The 23934-nt window shown below is 35.2% G+C and overlaps 3 protein-coding genes across 7 annotated transcripts; 2 read left to right on the top strand and 1 right to left on the bottom strand.

The window, feature by feature from the left end:
• Positions 1-1239: 1239 nt before the first annotated feature.
• On the bottom strand, positions 1240-2054 carry LOC6584629. The gene is made up of 3 exons (XM_002010237.4): positions 1821-2054; positions 1587-1759; positions 1240-1521 (listed from the first exon to the last, which is right to left on the bottom strand). Exons 1-3 carry the CDS (start codon positions 1977-1979, stop codon positions 1341-1343), a joined length of 513 nt encoding a protein of 170 aa, XP_002010273.2. The 5' UTR covers positions 1980-2054; the 3' UTR covers positions 1240-1340.
• Positions 2055-2384: 330 nt separating this feature from the next.
• On the top strand, positions 2385-3333 carry LOC6584628. Its single transcript, XM_002010236.4, has 3 exons — positions 2385-2629; positions 2691-2863; positions 2932-3333. The coding sequence occupies exons 1-3, from the start codon at positions 2504-2506 to the stop codon at positions 3110-3112; spliced, it is 480 nt and encodes a 159-aa protein (XP_002010272.1). The 5' UTR covers positions 2385-2503; the 3' UTR covers positions 3113-3333.
• A 15683-nt stretch (positions 3334-19016) lies between these two features.
• Positions 19017-23514, top strand: LOC6584627 (N66 matrix protein). 5 transcript variants are annotated; one of them, XM_002010235.4, is made up of 8 exons: positions 19033-19531; positions 19596-19733; positions 19805-19885; positions 21835-21972; positions 22037-22120; positions 22193-22282; positions 22398-22481; positions 22545-23514. In XM_002010235.4, the coding sequence occupies exons 1-8, from the start codon at positions 19498-19500 to the stop codon at positions 23282-23284; spliced, it is 1389 nt and encodes a 462-aa protein (XP_002010271.3). In that variant the 5' UTR covers positions 19033-19497; the 3' UTR covers positions 23285-23514. The 5 variants fall into 5 exon arrangements, with proteins under 5 accessions (XP_032588273.1, XP_002010271.3, XP_032588270.1 ...); XM_032732378.2 differs by having other exon boundaries at positions 19499-19565; positions 19640-19733; XM_032732382.2 differs by lacking the exon at positions 22545-23514 and having other exon boundaries at positions 19017-19531; positions 22339-22418.
• The last annotated feature ends 420 nt before the right edge of the window (positions 23515-23934 follow it).

Genomic DNA, 23934 nt, shown 5'->3' with positions numbered 1-23934 from the left:
TTGCACCTAACCCCCAAAAAGAAACCAGCCCAAACCAACCCCACCAACCAACCTCCTCCCTTCCCATCTCACACTCTTCTCTTAGCAATTCTATTGGTTTTTGTGTTTCTTCTTCTCCTTCCTCTTGTTTTACTGCCATACCCATAACAAGCCAATGTTGCGTGCATGTTAGCAATATGTTATTAGAAAAGCCTCGGCAGCAGTCGACCCCATCTCCAACTCCATCCTCCCTTGTGAGTGCCTAGATTCAACCCCCCCATCCCCACATACCACAGCAGCCAAGTGGCACCAGCATTCTTATTGCACGAGTTGCATCTACTAGAGGCCACGCCCACTTTTCAGCAATTTCTCACATTTGTGACCGTTCAAAAATCTTGCAATTTTTATATGTACATTAAATATAAATATAAATATAAATAATATAGTGGAAAATATTAATGTCAATAATATCACTTCTTGGTCTTCAGGAAGATTTAAAGTTTCTAATTGAAATGGAACCACAAATTTTACAGTAAAATTTGTATATTATGTATATACATATATAAATAAATGTATATACAGTAAAGTCCCGATAATTCGAAATGGCAAGGGGATCAGATTTTATTTTTCGATTTACACAGAAATTCAAATTATCGAGAATAATTGAGAATTTCTATCAATGGGATAAAATTTTTTCCGATTTATCCCGATTTTCGATATAACGGGGTATGATTTATCTTGAATCGACTATATATATTTATACATATATACATTTGCCGTATGGGTGGTCGGTGTATAATGGTATATATTTTCTTGAGCAGAGCGACGATCTAAGTAAATTTTGCCTTGTCCATTTGTTTATCTGTTTTACAATTAAAATCTGAAAATTTAACAATGAAAGTACTGCTAGCGCCGTCTATTGATCTTCCAAGCAGTTGAAATATCTGCCGCTTAGGGTCTTGGAAAATCGGTAAAACTTTATCCTGCAATGTTTTGGAGCTTAAGCTACAAAATGGAGTAGATAAGTGGCAAACTTTTTATGTCTGTTGATGTAGATTGTTTTCTGACTTCTATACCTTGACTGAGTATTATCTGTGATAGATCTTGATACAATTTTTAAAGCTCTGCATTCCACTCATATTCATACCAATTGTGATTTTCAGTGGAGCTCTTTGGATTTCAGTTGGGATAATAATGACCATAGGATAAAATTGGATGAATCCTATGGGTACAAATATCCTTCACTAAACACCAAAGCACTACACAGAATACAATGCTATTTTTATTATGTTCGCTGAGCGTCTATCAAATTTACATACTTATTGATATTACATATTAACATGTATCTAGGATATGCTCATTTATTTGGAGTGCTTGCCAGCTTCTTGGTTGGTTTTATAGATAGCCTCAACTACAATTGGAATATAGGATTTCTTATTCTCCTCTTTGGCCTTGGGTCGAATTTTCGATGAAGATTTGGGCTTTGGTATTTTCGATACGAACTGTGAACGACGAGACTCGGCTGTCTGATTACGGCAATTGCTATGGGAAAAGGAGACAAATTCCGTAGAAAAGTTAAGAAGTTAGTTGACTTGTCTTTCACATACATTAACCACTCGCTCGGCGTAAGTTTCTCAGTCCATTCCATCACTTTGTAATTCTCATCTTGCATCGGTTTAACATTATCATCTTGCATCGGTTTGACAGTTTCAGCTTTAAGCTGCTCCAATTCTTCCTCTGGCCTTTCGTCAGCATTCTGTGCCAACTTGATTGTGCTCAACTGTTAATTGTTAATTGAGAGTCTCGTTATTCTATGATAGATGATCAGATGCATGAGCTACCTTTTGTTGAGTTTCCTGCAACCAAAGGGGAATTGGATCTCCATTGCTAGCCTCGGCAATGTCCTTGACACTCTCGTCCTTCTCTGCCAGCTTGGCGATCTCATTCTCCGCTGAATTATTATTCATCTTGCTCGTATAATTTTTTTTCAATATATTCATTTATTTATTTATTTGTATACTCGCTTGAACGTTCAGATTGAACAAGCAAATATTGACTGCCGATTTGAGCAATCAAAATGTGAGCAGTCTGCCTACTGGCTAAACCATTTTTGACTAGTATATACTATACTTAGTATATACTTCTACTTATATATATAGTACTTAGTATAATAGTAAACAAGTATGTGTGTCTGTGAGTGTCTGTGCGCGTTTCTTGTTTAAGCAGAAAGACGCGAAGAATTATTGAAATATCAGTTCTTCGAAGGGTTCAGGGGATCTCGTAGTCGTGCAGAGTCCACTAGAGTTTGCTTACTTGTTTGCTACTATACTAAGTACTATATATATATATAAGTATAAGTATATACTAAGTATACTGGTAAAATATGGTAGATCCAGTAGGCAGAACAAAATTACACAAACAACTACTCACATTTTGATTGCTCAAATCGGCAGTCAATATTTGCTTGTTCAATCTGAACGTTCAAGCGAGTATAAAAATAAATATATTGAAAAATACGAGCAAGATGAATAATAATTCAGCGGAGAATGAGATCGCCAAGCTGGCAGAGAAGGACGAGAGTGTCAAGGACATTGCCGAGGCTAGCAATGGAGATCCAATTCCCCTTTGGTTGCAGGAAACTCAACAAAAGGTAGCTCATGCATCTGATCATCTATCATAGAATAACGAGACTCTCAATTAACAATTAACAGTTGAGCACAATCAAGTTGGCACAGAATGCTGACGAAAGGCCAGAGGAAGAATTGGAGCAGCTTAAAGCTGAAACTGTCAAACCGATGCAAGATGATAACGTTAAACCGATGCAAGATGAGAATTACAAAGTGATGGAATGGACTGAGAAACTTACGCCGAGCGAGTGGTTAATGTATGTGAAAGACAAGTCAACTTCTGTACCTTAACTTTTCTACGGAATTTGTTTCCTTTTTCCCATAGCAATTGCCGTAATCAGACAGCCGAGTCTCGTCGTTCACAGTTCGTGTCGAAAATACCAAAGCCCAAATCTTCATCGAAAATTCGACCCAAGGCCAAAGAGGAGAATAAGAAATCCTATATTCCAATTGTAGTTGAGGCTATCTATAAAACCAACCAAGAAGCTGGCAAGCACTCCAAATAAATGAGCATATCCTAGATACATGTTAATATGTAATATCAATAAGTATGTAAATTTGATAGACGCTCTGCGAACATAATAAAAATAGCATTGTATTCAGTGTAGTGCTTTGGTGTTTAATGAGGGATATTTGTACCCATAGGATTCATCCAATTCTATCCTATGGTCACTATTATCCCTACTGAAATCCAAAGAACTACACTGAAAATCACAATTGGTATGAATATGAGTCTAGATTTATCACAGGCGTGAGATAGCGATTATTGATTTTAACGATTTTAACTGTAAAACTATAGAAGGTATAGTACTTTAATGGGTGTAGATATACTAATACTAAATATTTTGTACCTTGGACGTGAATATATCATTTTTGGCCAACTCTCAGGGGAAATCTAGAGTAATGCACATTCGCAATATGCCACGGCTTCAAAAAAGAGACAAACGATTTACAGTTGGGCCTTTGATAAGGAAGGTAAGCAGTGAGTCGATTACTGAATAATAACTGTTCCAGCTTTACAACTTTAGAAGGTATGGATTTTTGGTTCTCTCTCTCAGTTGCCATGAATCCGAGAAAATTTCATATAAATGAACAACAAATGAACCAAATGAACGAAATAAATACGAATATGAATATGAAAAACATGTTGATTTTAATAAAAAAGAAAAACGAAAAAAAAGGAGAGAAAGAAAAGAGAAAACATATTTGCAGTAGTTGACTTCCTCATTTGATATATGACTTACATATGAGCACATACATACACACACATACATACATATAGTGCTGGGATATACGCAATGCTCTGCGGCTATATGGCTTGCATGTATATCTGCATCTGCATCCAAGGCTGGCAACTGGAATAAGCAATGGGGCCGATGCTGATATGTCTGCCTGCCTGCCTGCCTGCCTGCATATCTGTCTGTCTGTCTGTTCGTCCGTCAGTCCCTCTGTCTGTCTGTTCGTCTAGAACTTTCCAATTCCACGACCTGCTGCACTCGCCACCCGCATTCGGCTACGCACAGCTGTATATATAATATATGTATGTATATAAATATGTATATATGTTTGCTAGGGATGCCTGCGAAACTACCAACGAAAATGCGTTGCCAACCATACACACACACACACATTAGCGCCACCTAGCGACAAAACCAAGTGTACTTTGCATCTAAAGCGCGGCACAGCAAATGGCATCAAATTGCGAGCTCAGCTACAACAAAAAACAAAACAAAGCAAAAAAAAGAAATGCAGTTAAGGTTGACAAGGCGTCTAAGCGACTAGGCACAGTCGAAACCCAACAGTGAAGCCTTTGACCAAAACCCTACGCTAGCAATTGTAGTCCAGCACAGTGGTACAAAATCAATTGAAAATTCTAAGTATAAGTATAAGTATAAGTATAAGTATAAGTATAAGTATAAGTATAAGTATAAGTATAAGTATAAGTATAAGTATAAGTATAAGTATAAGTATAAGTATAAGTATAAGTATAAGTATAAGTATAAGTATAAGTATAAGTATAAGTATAAGTATAAGTATAAGTATAAGTATAAGTATAAGTATAAGTATAAGTATAAGTATAAGTATAAGTATAAGTATAAGTATAAGTATAAGTATAAGTATAAGTATAAGTATAAGTATAAGTATAAGTATAAGTATAAGTATAAGTATAAGTATAAGAATAAGAATAAGAATAAGTATAAGTATAAGTATAAGTATAAGTATAAGTATAAGTATAAGTATAATTATAAGTATAAGTATAAGTATAAGTATAAGTATAAGTATAAGTATAAGTATAAGTATAAGTATAAGTATAAGTATAAGTATAAGTATAAGTATAAGTATAAGTATAAGTATAAATATAAGTATAAGTATAAGTATAAGTATAAGTATAAGTATAAGTATAAGTATAAGTATAAGTATAAGTATAAGTATAAGTATAAGTATAAGTATAAGTATAAGTATAAGTATAAGTATAAGTATAAGTATAAGTATAAGTATAAGTATAAGTATAAGTATAAGTATAAGTATAAGTATAAGTATAAGTATAAGTATAAGTATAAGTATAAGTATAAGTATAAGTATATAAGTATAAGTATAAGTATAAGTATAAGTATAAGTATAAGTATAAGTATAAGTATAAGTATAAGTATAAGTATAAGTATAAGTATAAGTATAAGTATAAGTATAAGTATAAGTATAAGTATAAGTATAAGTATAAGTAATATAAGTATAAGTATAAGTAAAGAGCTCAACAATGATTGAAAGCAGTCCTCATATTGAGCATATATAATTGGATGCTTGAATGCAATAAATTTGAATCATCTTTCCTTTAACTTTCCTCTTTTTCCTATAACATGCATTCCTATAACAGAAGCATTCATTAACTTGCATTTTTGGGATTTATCTAAACTTCTTCTATATCTACCTTTGAAATGTTGAGCAAAAGTTCCCAGTAAAAAGTGAAAAAGTATTTCGAAATATAAAAATTCAATTGACTATGAAAATAATCAATTTTCAATATATTTTCAATCCATTAGCTCTCACAGTGTCTACTGTATAGGCAGATACTGCCAGCTATCTATAAAAACATATATGAATATTTGTTGGATTAATTAAGGGTCTTTGTTGCAGCACTTGAACTACTCTACTCAATTTGATGCACTTCACAAAATTTGTTGGCATTCCCTTTTTGATGTTTGAAGCAGTGTGCACAGTGAATTGCATACTCATTGGGCTTCCACTTCCAACTCGCCTTATAGCAGATGCAGCGATGCTGCAGAATCGCGCCATGCATTGATGAAACCAACATACAACATACAAAGCGAATGGGCAGAGGCATTGGGAGTGGGAGTGGCATTGGCAGAGGCAGTGGTAGGGGGTTGGCCAACATCAGAGAAACACAAAGAGAACTCCAGAATTCTGGCTGTAGGGAAAGTTGTCAGTTCCCATTTCCCATTTCCCAGCGGCGGGTGGGTCGATAGAGTTTGGTAGGAGGAAAGTGGCCGTTGGAGGGGCACAGTGGGTGGCTCTCTGTGGGGATGCTGCTTGGCAGCAGTGGGTATACTTGGCTGGTTGGGCTGGCAGCGCCTCGCGCTTATGTATAACAGTTGTCGCACTATGTATACAAGTTGGAGTCGCAGTCTTATGCCAAAAAGGTAGCATAAATAATGCCAGTCTTATCTATCTATATTTATTATCTATATCTATATCTATATCTATATCTATATCTATATCTATATCTATATCGATATCGATATCGATATCTATATCTATATCTATATCTATATCTATATCTATATCTATATCTATATCTATATCTATATCTATATCTATATCTATATCTATATCTATATCTATATCTATATCTATATCTATATCTATATCTATATCTATATCTATATCTATAACTATATCTATATCCAAATCTATATCTATCCCTAGTAGCCGCAGGATTTCTATCTATATGGAAAATGCTTGATTTGATAAACATTTTTAGATATCATATGTGATTAAAGTAAGGATTTAATTGCAGAGAAATGGTGGGATAATCAATCTTTAGATATGATCTTGAAATGAAAATGAAAATATGATATATAATGAGTAAAGAATACGCAGACTTAGATTTTTTCTCGATTTGCCACGCCTTTGATCGATGTACATATGTATATTTTTTATTCTTGTACAAATCAATAGAGGGTATCAATAAAAAATTTAATAAATGCAACATCTAGATTATCTAGCTCTAAAACTATAGAAAATATGGTTTTACCCGGTTTGCCACGCCTGCAATAGTCGTAGGTATATACGTATATATATACCTAGATATATATCTAGGTAAACATTTCGACAGTATCGCACTTCAACTACCATGATTTCTGAGATACTAGAAAATGCATTTTCCGATTAAGCAACATAATCTTTACACTTTCGTGAATGAAAATAGCAACAAAATAACGCTTGCTTTGTTTTACCTAATGAACTCAGGCATGATTCCTGCTGCCTGGTAAATACATTTACAAACAAACAAATGATTTTGTCATAATTCTAACATGATAATTTGAACTGCATTTAATATGCAGACACTTCGCTCAACTAGCAATTTCTTACAATGAGCTAATGTAATGTATATGAATAAATATATATAAAACAATAATCAGGCAGTGCTAATATAATATGCGCAAATAATAAAGAGATAATTATACATAGCATATTAAGATATATATGTATGCATATATATATATATACATATATACATATATTATATACCTATTATCTAAACCTCCATTTGGCATGTGCTTAACTCACATTTGTTTCATCACATTTCCAAATTTCAATTAAGACCTGCATTAACAAATCGCAGCAGTTGCCTGGAATTCAGCCAATGGCAATGGCTGTGCGAGTGTGTGCGTGCGCGTGTGTGTGCGTGTGTGTGCATGTGTGAATAACGGCTAATCAAAACACAAATAATTATATTAGCAAGAGTGAGAGCTGGAGTGTTCTCGCTCTGTTTGTGCCAAAATCTAAGCAAACATTGGAGATGTCTTCATTATCTATTTGCTGGCATTTCAAACTGTAATTTGTAAAACATGGAATTTTAAAAATTTGTATGTCACAATATCGATTGAGTGAAAATCGGAATCGAATTGACCAAAGAAATCCAGATTCTTTAGGCAGAGATTAAACCGATATAATCAAACAGAAAAACTACTGGGCAAAACATAACTAGAGCTAAATGAATCGGGATAATATAAGAAAATATAATAAATAATAAACTAGATAATAGATAGACACATTCACATATAATAACGAAATATGAAATTAAATAGAAACAAAATTTCAAAAACTTTTAATTAAAGCTAATGGGCAATTTTCCTTTGTATTTTATGCTATATATATAGGGTAATTCTTAAGAGACAAAAAAAAAAAAAAAAAACTAAGGACAACATGGACCAGATAGCGTCCAGCTGGTTGGCCTGTCCCAAGGCCATTTTGTAATCAGACAAATTGTTTCAAATTATAGCAGCGCCATCTAGCGTTCGTTTCGAATTGTGTGCCAAATGCAGTTTTGCGTGCGAAAACTGTTAAATGAATTATACAAAGTGGGAGTGAAACATAGCAAAACAGACAGATACACTGACACACGCACATACACAGCGACCTAGAGAGAGAGACAGAGAGAGAGAACGAAAGAGAAACAGGGCGAGTGCTAGGGGAAAGGCAAACAGAGGAGTGAAAGAGAGAAATGTGCGAGTGAGCGAGATAGCTATGGATGGTTGCTTATGTGAAACGAAGCAACGCAGCCTTCTCCTTTCCCCATACCCTCCTTCTCTTGTCACACCAGTCCCCCCCCTCCTACCCCGTCCCCCTCACTCCCAGCGCCCACATGAACATTCTCTTCTGAATTCTACACGTACATATATAAAAGCGGAAACATGCTGAAAATGCTTACATAAGCGCCAAAGTGGGCACAACTGGGCGCTAGCTATTGCGCAGCCAGCCTCCTCACATAGCCGCCCAATCATCCACCCACAAACAGCTGTATATACAGGTGTGCGTGCATATTTGTGTATGTGAGTGTGTGTGTGTGTGTGTGTGTGTGTGTGTGTGTGTGTGTGTGTCAGCTGCATACATTAAACCGCAACAGCAACAGTAAATATTGAAAATACCATATCCGTTTTGATGTCAACTCACGTGACAACGACAACAACAACAACAACAACAACAGCAATAACAAGAGCAACATGCAAAAGATACCAAATTAATTAGTGACTAATAACTACCCTGTACACAGAGATATGGCCAAGAAAAACATGAGCCAAAAATCGATAATTATCGATCATATATAGAAATTAATTTATATCCCATACATGCATACACATATACACTATTATTAATATACGAATTTCGTCAAGCATTTTCTACAGGATATAGCCAAAAAGGAAATGGTGAGCATTAACCCAGCACATGCCCACATCACACAGTGGTTGCGCCCATAGGCCAAAAGTCTAAAAATCCATCGCAACCAATTTTGACAAAACCCACACAAATTGTGTCGTAAATGTCCAAACTATTTAATGGCAAACCGTTTTTTTGCGGGAATCTAACGGGATTTCTAAAAATAGCATTGAAAGCTACAACACTTGTTAAATGTTGCAATTTTTCGCAGCGAAGAGAATTTTTTATTACACCAAAAGCAAACTTTAAAGTGGTAAAACGTTTGATTGAGTGGTCCAAATTTAATTATTTAAAATGGTATTTAGAGTTGAAGGTATTTATTATTCATTTATAGCTTAAAAATTATATTAACAAATGAATTCTATTTGAGAATTTGTTTTGAACAACCTAATCACTTTTGTGTGTTTTTTAAACGTATTTTTCATGTTTAGTTAAAGTTTTAGTTGTGATCCCACAAAATTGCACAAATGAAATTTATGTCATCGTGTTTGCCTATAATATTTCTAAGAAATATGTTAAAATTAGCTGCCCAAATTTGCCCATGGATGTATAGTAGTAAATATACTAAGGGGACTTTTGGTTAGCAAGGGTAAGTTTTACCCAAAAAAAAATATATCTCTTGAAGAATATTAACTAGAGGCTTCAAATTTGGATAATTAAGTTACTAGTGACTTCTTCTATCGATGAGCTAAAAAAATGGATGCGCCTCTTTAGGGGCGTGGCATATGAAAAAATACCCTGTAATTTTGTCATTTTTTGAGCGTAAGCTTCCAAATTTTGCAGCTAGGTTACCTTTAGCTTGTTCTATGAGCTGGCCAAAAATGAAGTGTCTACGCCCAGTAGGGGCGTGGCAAATGGAGAAAAACTGAATTTTCTACAGTATTAGAGCAAAACTTAGCTACTAAATTGTAGTCTGAAGTGCAAGTGCAACAAAACTCTATTTCAAATTTGCTTTTAAGTCCCTCAATACCACAGCAGAGGGCGTTATCGAGTAGATAAAAATCAAAATTAACAAAATATGTAATTGATTTATTAGAAGATTAATGCTATATATTTAGTCGTATTTGATTTATATTTGAAAATATGTTATTTACCCATTTTTGTTTAAATAATATTATAAAGGCTGGTTAACCACGCCCACTTTGTTCAAAATTTACAATTTTGATTTATTAAAATAAAACAACATTATTTTCCAATCCATACTTTAACTAGAGCTATTTTTGCCTATGGCCTTGAGTTAGAGTAGGGGGTGTAACTTTGGGAGGGGGTTGAATATCAGCGGTTTTTTTTGCTTATTGTAATTATTATATTTTTACTGAATTTCGAAAAAAGTTTTAGATTTTTATCTCCACTAGAAGTATTTTTGGCCGCTCTCCCCATACAAGCGCAACCACTGTGCATCACCATTCTTTCTCCTGCTTCAACTTCAACTCCTGCTTCCAGCCTCTGCCTTGACGATAAGAATATAAAAAAAAATAGCGCAGAGCGCGCGCTAAAACAAAAAGCAAACGAAATACACACACACACACACACACACAAGACAGTCGTGCGCCTTTGCCTTTCCCCTAGCTTAACCCCCAACCCTACAAAAATCTTGGTATTTTTTTTTCTGTGTTGCACTTTCCAACACTATGCCTCGCATTAAGTGACAGTGTTGGGTGAAATTTCGAATACATAATTAAGTAATCATTTCAAGCAGCCAACAACGTGGCGTATACGTGATATTCTCACATATAACTCATACGCAGCGTTGCGCCACATAGGAAATCAAACAATGAAAAAATAGCAAGCAAAAACTGGCCAAGAACACTCATAATGCGTTGGTGTATTCAATCTATAAATACAAATTGAATGAATAAACAAAAGCACACATATCTATGCATATGAATAACTTTTAAATTCGGGACAAAGATATACATTATTTAGCTGTCTTTATTTGCAATAAAAAAATAAAAATAAATAAAAAAAATAGGAAAAAAAAAACAATACATAATTTGTAAAAGAAACAAATAATTTTTTCTTCTAAATTCTTCGCCTGTATTTTAATTATTATTATTTGTATTGTGTTGCTCTTTTTCTATATTATGTAATTTTATTTTAATTATACTTTGTTATAGTATTTTTTATATTTATTCATTTTTTTTTTTTTTATTTATTATGTTTTTTTTTTTTTTTTTTTGTAACGTTTATTGTTTATTGTTATATTTTATTTTCATTTTTATTTTTTATACTTTTTCATTTTTTTATTATTATCATTTTTTTTATGTCTTTAGCCCCAAAACACAGCTGCAATTAGCGTCCCACATTTGTATAAATGTTGTTTTATATTTCTATATACTTCTATATACTTCTATAAAACAGACAAATGAAACACAACTGTTTAAATTTAATTTCTTTTGCACTGAATTTAAGCAGAATGAAAAAAAGAGCAAAACAAAACAAAGCAACAAACGAATAAATCTTTCGCATAGCAATAAGATTAATTAATTTTCTGCTCGTTTTCTATTTTTTTCCCCTCCCATAGCGAAAAGTGACAGAGCGAGAGAAGGATAATTGAGAGGTCGTATGGTTAAACAGCTGAGCTTAGTAGACTTTCGCTCTCTCGCTCTCCCTCTTTATTTCTCTCTCGTCTCGGTCGTAGCTTGGTGCTTTCTGTAAATGCAAGGCATAACAGTGACAGCCTCTGTTAACATCAGCCGTCTGAGGGCAGCAAAATTTTTGCATTTTAGGTCAGGTCGCAAATCTATGCAGCGCAGTCGGCGTCAATGCTGACGCTAGCAGCGACGCATGACTAGTTTTCTGTTGTTGCTGTTGCCATTGCTGCCGCTGTCGCCGCTGCTGTTGCTGCTGCTGCTGCCACTGCCTACAATTTTTTTTTTTCAACGTTTTCTCGTTGCTTGCGTCGTTCGCTGGCAGCGTATAATTTTCATGGCAAGTTCAATGAACTTGCGAATTTTTTTCTTCTATTTCTTATTTTTTTTTTTTTTGCCATTGGCGTTGCTGCTATTGTTGTTGTTGTTGTATTTGAATTTTGCATTACACGAGCAAGACAAACGCGAGAAAAAGAGAAATTAGGTTTTCTTGTCGCTTGTTTAGCTGTGTATGTGTATGTGTGTGAATGTTGTGCTACTGCTGCTGCTTCTTCTTATTATTTATCTTCGTCTTCTTCTTTCGCTTCTTCTCTTTTGTCTATTGCTTCAGCTACATTTGGCTCGATGTTACCAGTTTTATATGTACATATACATCTATATGTATAACAGTTCTAACTTTGATTTCGGCTAACACATACATACATACTATGTGCATATACATATAGGCGACATCAATGCGTGTACATACCTTAAGTCCAAAATCATATAACAAGAAACACCATAATATATAGAATGTATACTAATCCATGATCAACGACCATTTATTATATATATTTTATATTTTATTGCTAATTTTTTAACTAGAATATTTTTTATAGTTAAAATATCTCTTAGTTCTCGATTAAATATACACACATACATATAATACAAGACATTTTAAGAAATATGGGCTAGGACTAAGTACACAAAGTTTAAGAATCCCATCATTATCCCATCATTCAACTGAGAGTATTATGATACAACATGTCAAGAGTGCTCGTATTACTCATTCATACATACATACATATATAGATTAATATGTATTCTTACAAAAATTGAATAAATGGTACTATCAGGTTAATATTATAACATTATGAATATTGGCGTAATCTTACATATATTGAATGGAAATATACATACATACATATGTATGTATGTATATTCATTGATCCTGTTTGCGGTGTATATGTACATATGTATATATTTTAAGTATGTGTGTATGTATGTATATATACCACTCGAGCTCATCAAGACCTTAGTAATAACCAAAAGAGACAGAGAAATGATATGTAACTTTAAACTGCAAAGATGCAATGGTTCAATAATCCATTGCATCTTTACAGTCTCCAGTTACATACATACATACATATAACTTTCTTTGTCTATCTTGCATTGCCCGCGTACTTGCTCAGCTTGCCATCTCTTTCACTTTGTCTGCTTTTAATGCTAATCGTGTCCTTTGCTCTTTTTTTAATTATCAAAGGCATCAAAAACAAATTGAAAAAATTTATCTTATCCTATCTCTCTCTCTCTCTGTCTCTCTCTGTGTTATTTCAAATTTTTGCACTAACCTTTAAGCGGCTCATTTTTCGTTGCTTTATTACAGGCATATCGGGTATTTTGGTTTGTGTCTTCGCTATTGCTGCTCTTGCAGCTGCTGATTCTTCCTCAATTTTATTTTCTTTTCAATGCGTGAATCTGTTTTGCACTTGCTTTACCGTTTCGTTTGCCACTCTGTTATCGTTTTATTTCATTGGTTCATTTTGCAACAACAATGAAATACACACACACACAATCACACAGAAAAAAAGCAATTAACTATTTGCACCATTTTTTTTGCTTCTTTTTTTTTAGTTTCAACTCTCACATAAAGCTCTCGTCCACTCACACATTCATATCGACAAGCTCATTCAAACACGCACGCAAACGCGCACGCACACGCACACAGACATGCGGACGCTTGCGCTGGGCAGCGATGTCAACGACAATAATAACAACAGCAACAACAACGACGACGACAGCGAAAAACATACACAACAACAATGGACAACAACTCGAACTTGAAGTCGAACTGAAACTCCATTGAAGCGTGGCAATCAACTGAAAAAACAGTGAAAAACTGCATGCAGTTGGGCCTGTGGAAAAATGTAAAAAAAAAGAAGGAAAAAGTGGAAAAAATGAGAGGCAAGCAAAAGCAACGCTAGCGTCGCGACTGCGACGTCTACTGAGCAGCGCTGCACTGCTGCGTCGCTGCGGCCGCAATGAGTTGACGTTTTTTGTCGCTGATGTCGTAGCTGCGACTTGGAAACTGTATGGAAACACACATACAGGACGCAAAGGAGCAAGAGAACGGCTAGCAGAGCCAAACGACCGTTTTACAACTGCCGGACGCAGCTTCGTTTTGCGTTCTGCCACTTGTCGGGTTTAGCCATTTCGCCTGATCTTCGTGAGCGTCGATTGGGGTGGCCGCGACGCCGACGTTAACGTTGGCGGCAAATTTCCTAACGTTTTTGGGTGGTTCATTTTTTTTTTGTGGAGGGTATGCGGATACAACGAAGGATGTCCCATAACCGAAGCAAAAGGCGCGGCTGCGGCTAGTCAAGCTTCAGCTGATAAGGCCGATAAGAGGACATACATAAATACACATATACATACATACATATACTATGTGAAATGAATGGCCGTTTAACGGAAACTTTATAAAACGAAGACTCGTTCAATGAAAGTCTCAGCAAGTGTAAGAAATCGAAAGAAAAAAGCAATCACAATACGCCCATACGCGTTGTCATAGCAACAACAGCAAATACAACTTGAAAAAAAAAAAAAAAAAAAATCAGAAATATATATGTACATATGTATGTATGTATAAACTGATTAACCACAAAGAGCGAATGTGAAACAAAAGCCAAAACAGCCGTTAACAAGCCGGCCCCAACACACGCACACGCACATAGACACATGGCGAGCATAAGAGCAAGAGCATTTGCTGGCGAGAGAATTCAAAGCACAGATACTTTGCTGCTGCTGCGCCGCTGCTGCTCTGCTGCTGTTAAAATGGCTGCCAACAGCAGCGACCTACGACTACAACAGTGCTCGCCGCACACATTGTTGTAGTTGTTGTTTTTCCTCTTTTTATACTTTTCGCATTTTTTGTTGGTGGCATTAGCCGGCAAAACGCGACGGCCGCAACGTCACTGTTAATAACATGCGGAAGCCACTGCCGCTGCTACAGACGCTGCTGTTGCCACAGTGTGTGTGTGTGTGTGTTGACAGGCGTATGCCAATTAAATGCTATGTTATTGTATATATGTATGTATATCTCTATCTTATACATACATATCTGTATCTATGTTCGTGCATAAAAATGTTCATCATATTTTTTAATGATTGGTGTTAGGGGGTCTGTCCCAGACTGTTACAGCTAGCATGTGTGTATGTATTTATTATTAACATTTACCGTGCAATTTGCGTTAATTTGCAAATGGAGTGAAACAATTTTTAAACGCCTGTATGCGGCGCACAGCAATACAGCAGCAGCAGTCACAGAGGCGGCGACAGCTTTTGTTAAAGTAACAGCAGACAGAGCAAATGTTAATAACAGCGCAATGCTTGTTAACAGTACACTGCTTACCGCAGCACTGTGGTGTCATGGCGGTAAAAATACAACTCAACTGCTTGATTTAAAGCAAATGAATTTAATGTTATATGTATGTTTTTTTATTCACAGCAATTAAACCTCTTAATATATCTAAGTTGTAAATATATAGATTTTATTACATAAAAAATATAAATAAACAAAATTGGAGAAATACGAATATGGTAAGAAATATTAAATATTTTAACAGCAGAAATAAATAAAATTATTAATGCAATTGGGTTTAAATTTAATTGATGTGCTCCACTGTGTACGCTCTTTACTCGATCATTAGTTAACCTTAATTTGGTTTCATCAAGAGTTGAATTTAATATTCACCACACTCAATTCACCAGAGGCCATAGCACACATATATACATGTTTATCTGTGCATGAGCGTCGCAACGCACTGTTAACAGCGCAGCATGAATTTTGACGTCGACGCCAGCGTCTGCGTTGACGACGCAGCCGACGACAGTGTCGCGCTTATCAGCTGTTCTTTTGCTTTCATTTCTTCAACACACAAAACGCACATAGACGAGACGTGGCACAGCAGAAGCCGCCGACCAGCCTAGCTTAGCTAGCGCAAGAGAGCGTGTATAAAGGAGGAAAACCACATACATACATATGCACACACACATATTTACAAATGTATGTATGTATGTATTTATGTGTGTGCCAAGGGGAGCTAGAGTGGGGCAAGTGTGGAAAGTGCGCTTGATATGGGTATAGGGCGGCAGGGGCAAAGGGAACAAGAAGCTGTCACGCGGGAGGGGGAGTGGTAGCACAGTTGGTTTGGCTTTGCTTACGGCGGCGAGTGGGCAGAAGGCGGGTGGTTGGGGGTTGTGTGTGCAAAAGTTTTCATTTGTGTGTGTAAATATATATATTTATGTATACATATGTATATGTACTCGATGCACTGTGCAATATGTATTGGCAATATAAGCGTATATAAGTATATATGTATGTATATGTATGTGTGTGTGCGTGAGCGTGTGTGTTTATGTGGTGTGTTTGCCACGTCCCGGCATGAGACAAGATGTTGACAACAACAATAACAGTGCCCAACCATTGTGTGTGCATGTGTGTGTGCAGAAGTGGAGCGATTCATTTTAAAAAATGGAATACATACATACATATATACATGTATACACAAATATAATATACATATGTATATATACATATGCCAATACATAATACATCTGCATCTATGTACATTCGTATACATACATATATAAACTGATTATATACCATCTATTTAGTACCATTCATATCCATATATTGTGTGTATGTATGTATGTATGCATGTATTACTCGCTTTCTTTTGCCTCCCATCTTTTGCTTACGCTAATTTGCTTGCTTATGCTCGTGTATTTCTTTCATCTCATTTGCTTTGTTAAACTCTTTGCCCTATGCACGCGAGCGACAAACTAAAGAAATGGACGAAGCGAAGGTGAGGCAACAGCAACAGCAACAGCAGCAGCAGCAGCAGCAGCAGCGGTGAAGGGCTCACTAAAACTATGGGAAAAACATCTTACATTTTCCATCTTTCATCCTCTATCCTCCATCTTCCATCTTCATTTTCTGCTAAACTCCCGCTCTACCCCATGCCCTCGCCCTTCCTCACTAATGCCACTGGCCTACCCCATCACAGTTTCCATCCCAACAACAACAACAACGAGATGCACAAAGTTAAAGCTGTGTAGCTGCCTGACAATTCCAAAGTGCAATAACCGTTTGGCCTGTGCCTTTGCCTGGGCCTGGGTCTTAACCCACGTTAGCCACCGTGCATTTAGTTACCCAATATTGAGCGCTGTAAAGCAATTATGCACTTAAATCAATTTCAATAAACTTAGAAATCATTGAAGATTTTTTCCATCTCGTAGTTTTTTTTTCCTTTATACCATGTATTAATATAAACAAAAAAATAGTTGTCAAAATTTATTTATTTTTCTATTCCTTTTTAAAAAATATTTTTACTCTTATTATGGTGAGTGTAAGACTTTCCCTATTATAGTGTATTATACATTCCATATACACATACATACATATATTAAAAACTTACCCTGACGCCAATGATGCGCGCTTCGAGCAGCTCATGTTTGCGCGGATTTAGCGACGTTTGAAAATGATCCATTTTATTCCAGTTCTCAATTTTCCGATTTATTGTTTGATTTGAAGTTTTTTCAAAATCTATTTGTTATTCTGTTTTTCTTTCAATTTAGTTTGCTATTTTTTTTGCTTTGTCACTTATTAATATTCATGTTCTTTGTCATCGCCATCGCGATCAGATTTTGGCATATTAGCTGAAATTTGTATAGTTTAATATCTGATTAGTATATATAGATTGTTATTTAAACAAAAGTTACTTATTTTTATATTTAAGAAGAAAATGATAAATAAAACTGTCAAGTAATTATTTAAATAAATGATGTAATTAATATTCATTAATTAATTATATAATATTAAAATTAAAGAGTATGATAAAAACTTAATTTCTTTTATTTAATTTTTTTTTAAGAATTTAATTTTTATATCTTTAATTTTAATATTATATAATTAATTAATGAATAAGCTATATTTTTTCCCATTATATATATATATTTCGAATACATATATTCGTACATAGTGTCGAGTTTTTCCCGATACGCCACCTAGGGGCGTGGTTAAACGTACTTTCAATTATCTTACAAAGAGGGAGCTAAAATATGGAATACCTACTCGCGTTGACAATGTAAATTCAAAAGGGCATGACAGATATATCTAGAGCTGTAGCAAAGCAGGCGAACCAGTGTCTTCTACAGTTTTAGAACTAGAAATTCACAATTTAGTGACTAAATTACTGTCGACATCCGCTATTGACTCGCACTTTATCATTATATACCAATTGGGGGCGTGGCAAATCGGAAAACGGATCTGACAGCGTTTGGGCTGTGAATGAGTATTTTGGATCCGATAATGCCCGACTACAACTTTCCTAGTTATTGGCAACTCAAAATTGTCAAATAATTGAAACAAATAAACAAAATTGTATACTGAAGACTTGTGTTTAATTTATTATTTATCGAGAAGAGTTTTTATTTCCTTATATATAAATAAAAAGTTTACATTAAATTACATAAAAGTGAAAAACCAATTTTCTTAATTTAATGACCACACATTTTTTTGTTTATTCAAGCCCATATAGAATGTGTAAATAAAAAAAACAAGTAAGAAAGCTCTAGTTGAGACTGCTCGACTACGACTTTTACAAATATAGCGGTGAGAGGGGGGGTATAGGGATTGGGTGTGAATTATAACAAAAATCCAAGCTCTATAAAGTACATATGAATTTACATATAAAATTTGGCGAGTCTAGCTCTAAAGATGTAGGAGATATAATTAAATAGCTTATTTTCGATCATGTCTTTAATCGATAAAAAAAAACGGGAAGAGTTATCGATTCTTGGAGGTAACCTCGATATCCGCGCTATATATACGGACATATTAAAAAATTCGAAACTCTAGCTCTTATATCTTCTGAGATCGGCTTGGTCATACGGATGGACAGACGGACAGGGCTGAATCGACTCAGCTCGGCGCCCTGATCAAGAAAATATATACTTTGTGGGGTATGCTACGCCTTTCACAAAACAATTATACCCTGATTTCCCATTTTCAATGAGTTCAGGGTATAAAAACAGTTCATGGCAGTTTGAACGGATCTAGTATATAAAATATAAAACAAACTATGAGAAAACCATTGGTTCTTATTCAAAAAATTTGGCTTATTTAGTTTTTGGCTTTAACGGAGCTCGACTAGAATTAGCAATTATCCCAGCTTTGCTAAGCATCTGCACGCTTTCTGAAGATGATGCGCTATAATTCCATGCCTTTCCAATAGGATATGTCAATTGTATTTACGTTTTCTGCCTAAAAACGTAAATTTTTTCATTTTAATTAAGTCAAACGCCAAAAGTAACCATTGTTTTCTTTCGATATATCGATACTAAGAAAACCATATCGATGTCTTCCCAAAATTAAAAAATATCGATTATAACGATACCGATCCCATATTTTTGCAGCACTGGATTACAATAAAAAAAAACTCAGCAACCCAACCACATTTGTAAGTTCTTATGCTTCATAATATCAGACGTATAAGGTGTCAAAAAAAAAGGGAGAAAAAAAAATGGAACGCAAAAATTTAACTTTTTCTGAATCCGGTTGGCTCCTCAACGCTTTAATTAATTAACAATGGTAACTATAACTATAATTATATTATTTCAGGTTGCAACGACCGTTCGAATGCTGAAGAAAACTCTTCCTTGCAGTCGCCGAATAACGAAGCAACTATGGACGAAGGCGCCAACTCGAATGAGGCGAATGGCCAAAATGCGGCAGCTAATAATGGGAACGTGGCAAACGGTAAATAATTTATATTTATAACAATTAACAATTCTATAGTTATGCATATATATTTTCTTATTTACATATAGGCACAGCTGGAAATGGGGGGTCGCAGAATGCATTCCCAAATCGAAACATAAGAATGATTAGAATTGCTCGTGCGTATCGTGGTAAGTGCAATATATATATTTTATATACAGACATATATTTTAGATAGAGATGTTGCTTCTATACACTAATATATATTCTAAACAAAAAGTCTTCCAAATATATATATAATATTAATATATTATATATTTAAAAATTAACTAAAAGTTGATAAAAAAAAATACTCAATATTAGCAATTAATAATAATTTAAAAGAAAGAGTTTAACGATTTCGAGTCAAATTCAGATTTAGATAATAAAACGCGATCATGTTGTTGGCGTAGGTCAGGACCACAGCCCATCACCAATTCTATTTTAGGTTATGTATGCATACACACAGACATATGAACGTGTATGTGTGTATATATGCATTCAGCTCAATGTATATACATATATATATATGCATATGGAGGAAACTAAATAAAAATCTTACGTTTTGAATGTAAAACCAAAGTTGGTTTTTATCAAGATTTGCATGTTGCACAGCTGTTGCCAATTAGCAAACGGGAAAATCCAATTGGGAAGCTTTTTGGAGACAGGCAATCTGGGGTTAATATTATTGCACTCCAAGGAAATGCAAAAAATTGATCGAATAATCTCACACAAATTCGACAAAAAGCCGGCTAAATGACAAATCATTCATACATACAATTGTATGTACCTCAATACTATTCTTTCTCAAAAATAACGTTTATTTAACATACATTCGCGCACACGCACACACACACACGCACAGTTGCATATGTATGTATATGTATGTATGTACGTTGCTCGTTTTTGCTTTGCTCGCCGGTGTGTTTGGTTTTTCTTTTCGTTTTCGTTTCACTTGTCGTTTATTTGACGTATTTTCTTAATTTGCAACTTTTCGTTGTAGGAATGTTGGGGGCAGGAACGGCTTTTGGAAATATAAGTACTGCAACAAACACTTTTTTTTTACACAAGTAGCTCTCGCTCTCTCTTTATTCTTCTTAGCCGCTTTGCTTTGCGTTTTTATTTTTCTTTTCTTTTTTTTGCAAACGCTGCGAGGTTAAGTTTGTCTTTTTGCTTTGCAGCTGCAATCCGTTGGTGCTGGAGAGGAGGAAGCTTTTTTTTTTTTGGGCTAACTACAAAAACAAACAAAAAAAAAGTATCCTATTTGCAACGTTTTGTGTTGCAGGATGCGCACACACACACACACACGCACACAGACAACAAAATGGCTTTTTGCGTTTGGTTTTTAATGTTGTTTTTGTCGCAGTAAAAAAAATTTTAGCAGAAGCTACACAAACGCGTCGCGTTGCAAAAATGTGCTAAAAAATGCGCTCAGCTGTCCAAAGTGCTTAGCGATATATTTGGGCTATCGATATGCAATGTGTTCGTTCTCGCCATGTTAGCAGCTCGATACATTTTGAACTTAAAGAGCGGTTTACTCAGCTAACGAAACCAATTTAACGAAAGATTCAAAAATGTCTACACTTGATATATTTCTGCAGTCTTCGATGTACAGCGAAGAAAGCTCAATTTTTCTTGTTATCAAACATTACATTTTCTATTAGATGCTAAAATATTGTGAAAATATGCTATTAAAGATAAGAGACACATTTAGATTATTTTGATGTTTGTTTTTTTTATGATATACATACATTTTGAATATTTAATGCATAATATGCATGAAAACTATATTTATTTATGTTTGTTAAAGATCTTTTCATCTGCTTAGCAATCTTTGATTCTGTTGTCTGACAACTCCGGCACAACACGGCCACTTTTTTGTTATTTAACAGAGCAGGCTTTCATTTTACAGTTGCATCGATACCTAGTGCAATCGAAGTAATAGAACTTTCCGCCATTCATTTGTATAAGGTGTCAAAAAAAGGAGAGAAAAAAAAATGGAACGCAAAAATTTAACTTTTTCTGAATCCGGTTGGCTCCTCAACGCTTTAATTAATTAACAATGGCAACTATAACTGTAACTATAATTATAATATTGCAGGCTCCAACGACCGTTCGAATGCTGAAGAAAACGCTTCCTTGGAGTCGCCGAATAACGAACCAACTATGGACGAAGGCGCCAACTCGAATGAGGCAAATGCCCAAAATAGGGCAGCTAATAATGGGAACGCGGCTAACGGTAAACAGTTTATATTTATAAAAATTCTATGGTTATGCATATATATTTTCTTATTAACATATAGGCACAGCTGGAAATGGGGGATTCCAGAATGATCCGTTCCCAAATCGTATCATAGGAGAGATTACAATTGGGCGCGTTTATCGTAGTAAGTGCAATATATATATTTAATATACATACATATATTTAAGACATATACATATGTGTACATATATATTAGATGCTTCTAATGAACCGTTGATTATTGTCTCTCCACCTCGAGCCATAACCACAACGATAGATCCTTCAGATGATGTAGACATGGATAACGGTAAGTATATACATATATAAATATTAATCGAAATATTCCTTTTAAATTGTGTTTAGTCGCAATACGATTTTAATGAGTGCAATTGTATATAAGACGAATTCGACGTTTCTTTTAGTTATAATTGTAAGTGCAAATATAAATCTGATGCGTGGGCGTGGTCCGCCTGGAAACCAGCGTCTCCCAAGTCGCCGTTTAAATCGTTAGTATATACGATCTATATGCATATCGGTATCTATATCTAAAAATGTTACTCATTTACTAGCGGTTATCTTCTCGGATAGCGATACCGATGATGATTCTTCAACAAGTTCCCAAACTTCTAATAATTCCAATGCTGCAGCCGGTGCCCGAGCTTCAACCGGTGCTCAACGTCGAGTCCGTGCCGAACGTCTATTCCGTAACCAACTTCCCATCCGTAACCAACCTCTAATCCGTGAACAACTTCTAGTCCGTGAACAAGCTCCAAACCGTGAACAATCTCCAATCCGTGAACAAGCTCCAAACCGTGAACAATCTCCAATCCGTGAACCAGCTCCAATCGGTGATCAAGCTCCAATCCGTGAACAAGCTCCAATCGGTGAGCAAGCTCCAATCCGTGAACAAGCTCCAAGCCGTGAAGAGCCTCTAGTCCTTGCCGAACCACCAGTCCGTGATGAGTCTCCCGTCCGTGGCGAACTCCCAATCCATGAACAACCTCTAGTTCGTGACCAATCTCTAATCCCACTCGAACCACCAGCTGAACCCTTTGGTGGCTGTGCCCCTAACCGCCACAGGACCATCGGAAGCACTCCTCGCAACCGCATTTACAACCATGATCACTTTGATACTTCCTACAAGTGTCCTATTTGCTTCGAGATTGTCCGTAGACGTGAGCCGGTTTCCACAAAATGTGGCCATGTGTTCTGCCGCATCTGCATCAGGATGGCCCTAATTTCTAGAAGGAAATGCCCACTGTGCAACAAGCAACTGGCCATGACCGATATGTTCCGCATTTATATCTAATGAATTATTTAATATCTATCTTTGTATTTGTAATATCGAATTTCATATAAAATACTGACGATAATTAACTCACTTTGGGATGCAATCAATTCATATCCATATCATATGAATATATTTTATATATATTGATATATAAACTGTCTAATTCGCAGAGTTAATTAAAGTTCGTATTTTATATGAGATTAAGGATTGAAGATTACAATATTAAAAAAATAACAATTTTTCTATAATTTTTCAATGTTCAATTGTTCAATTAGTAAATATATTTTGTTAGTATACTTCCTTCCTTTCATTCAAATTAAATAATTTGAATCAGTTACCAGCGCGCTAATATTCAAATAGATAATAACGAGCAAATGAAGCCACTATTAACAGAACAATTACCATTATGAGTCGCGGAACTGTTATTTGCATAACCAACTGAGCATCATTTAACAGCTTCCGCGAGTGCTGGAGCGAGTGCGTATACAAGTGCGGCTTTTCCGGTATGTGAGCATTTATTTGTGCTAATATGTTTTAAAAAGCAGCTCAGCAAAATACAGGGTATTGTCATGTTGGTCTTATAAAATGCGTAAGGAACTCCAATTCTTCTAATCCTTTTTCTACATATGTAAAATAAAACCGCTATTATGAATTTATCTAGTTTTTGT

This window comes from Drosophila mojavensis, unplaced genomic scaffold, assembly GCF_018153725.1.
Source record: "Drosophila mojavensis isolate 15081-1352.22 unplaced genomic scaffold, ASM1815372v1 contig_136, whole genome shotgun sequence".
Classification (NCBI taxonomy): Eukaryota; Metazoa; Arthropoda; class Insecta; order Diptera; family Drosophilidae; genus Drosophila; species Drosophila mojavensis.
Note: the sequence above shows the minus strand (reverse complement) of the source record. Positions and strands in the feature narration are given on the sequence as shown.

Coding starts and splice junctions, on each gene's coding strand:
- LOC6584629 (XM_002010237.4), bottom strand. CDS start 1,979: ATGAATATATTGAAAAAAAATTATACGAGCAAGATGAATAATAATTCA. Junction 1,760..1,820: donor TGCAGGAAACTCAACAAAAG/GTAGCTCATGCA, acceptor AACAATTAACAG/TTGAGCACAATCAAGTTGGC. Junction 1,522..1,586: donor ACGCCGAGCGAGTGGTTAAT/GTATGTGAAAGA, acceptor CTTTTCCCATAG/CAATTGCCGTAATCAGACAG.
- LOC6584628 (XM_002010236.4), top strand. CDS start 2,504: ATGAATAATAATTCAGCGGAGAATGAGATCGCCAAGCTGGCAGAGAAG. Junction 2,630..2,690: donor TGCAGGAAACTCAACAAAAG/GTAGCTCATGCA, acceptor AACAATTAACAG/TTGAGCACAATCAAGTTGGC. Junction 2,864..2,931: donor ACGCCGAGCGAGTGGTTAAT/GTATGTGAAAGA, acceptor TTTTTCCCATAG/CAATTGCCGTAATCAGACAG.
- LOC6584627 (XM_002010235.4), top strand. CDS start 19,498: ATGGAACGCAAAAATTTAACTTTTTCTGAATCCG. Junction 19,532..19,595: donor TTTAACTTTTTCTGAATCCG/GTTGGCTCCTCA, acceptor ATATTATTTCAG/GTTGCAACGACCGTTCGAAT. Junction 19,886..21,834: donor AATTGCTCGTGCGTATCGTG/GTAAGTGCAATA, acceptor ATAATATTGCAG/GCTCCAACGACCGTTCGAAT.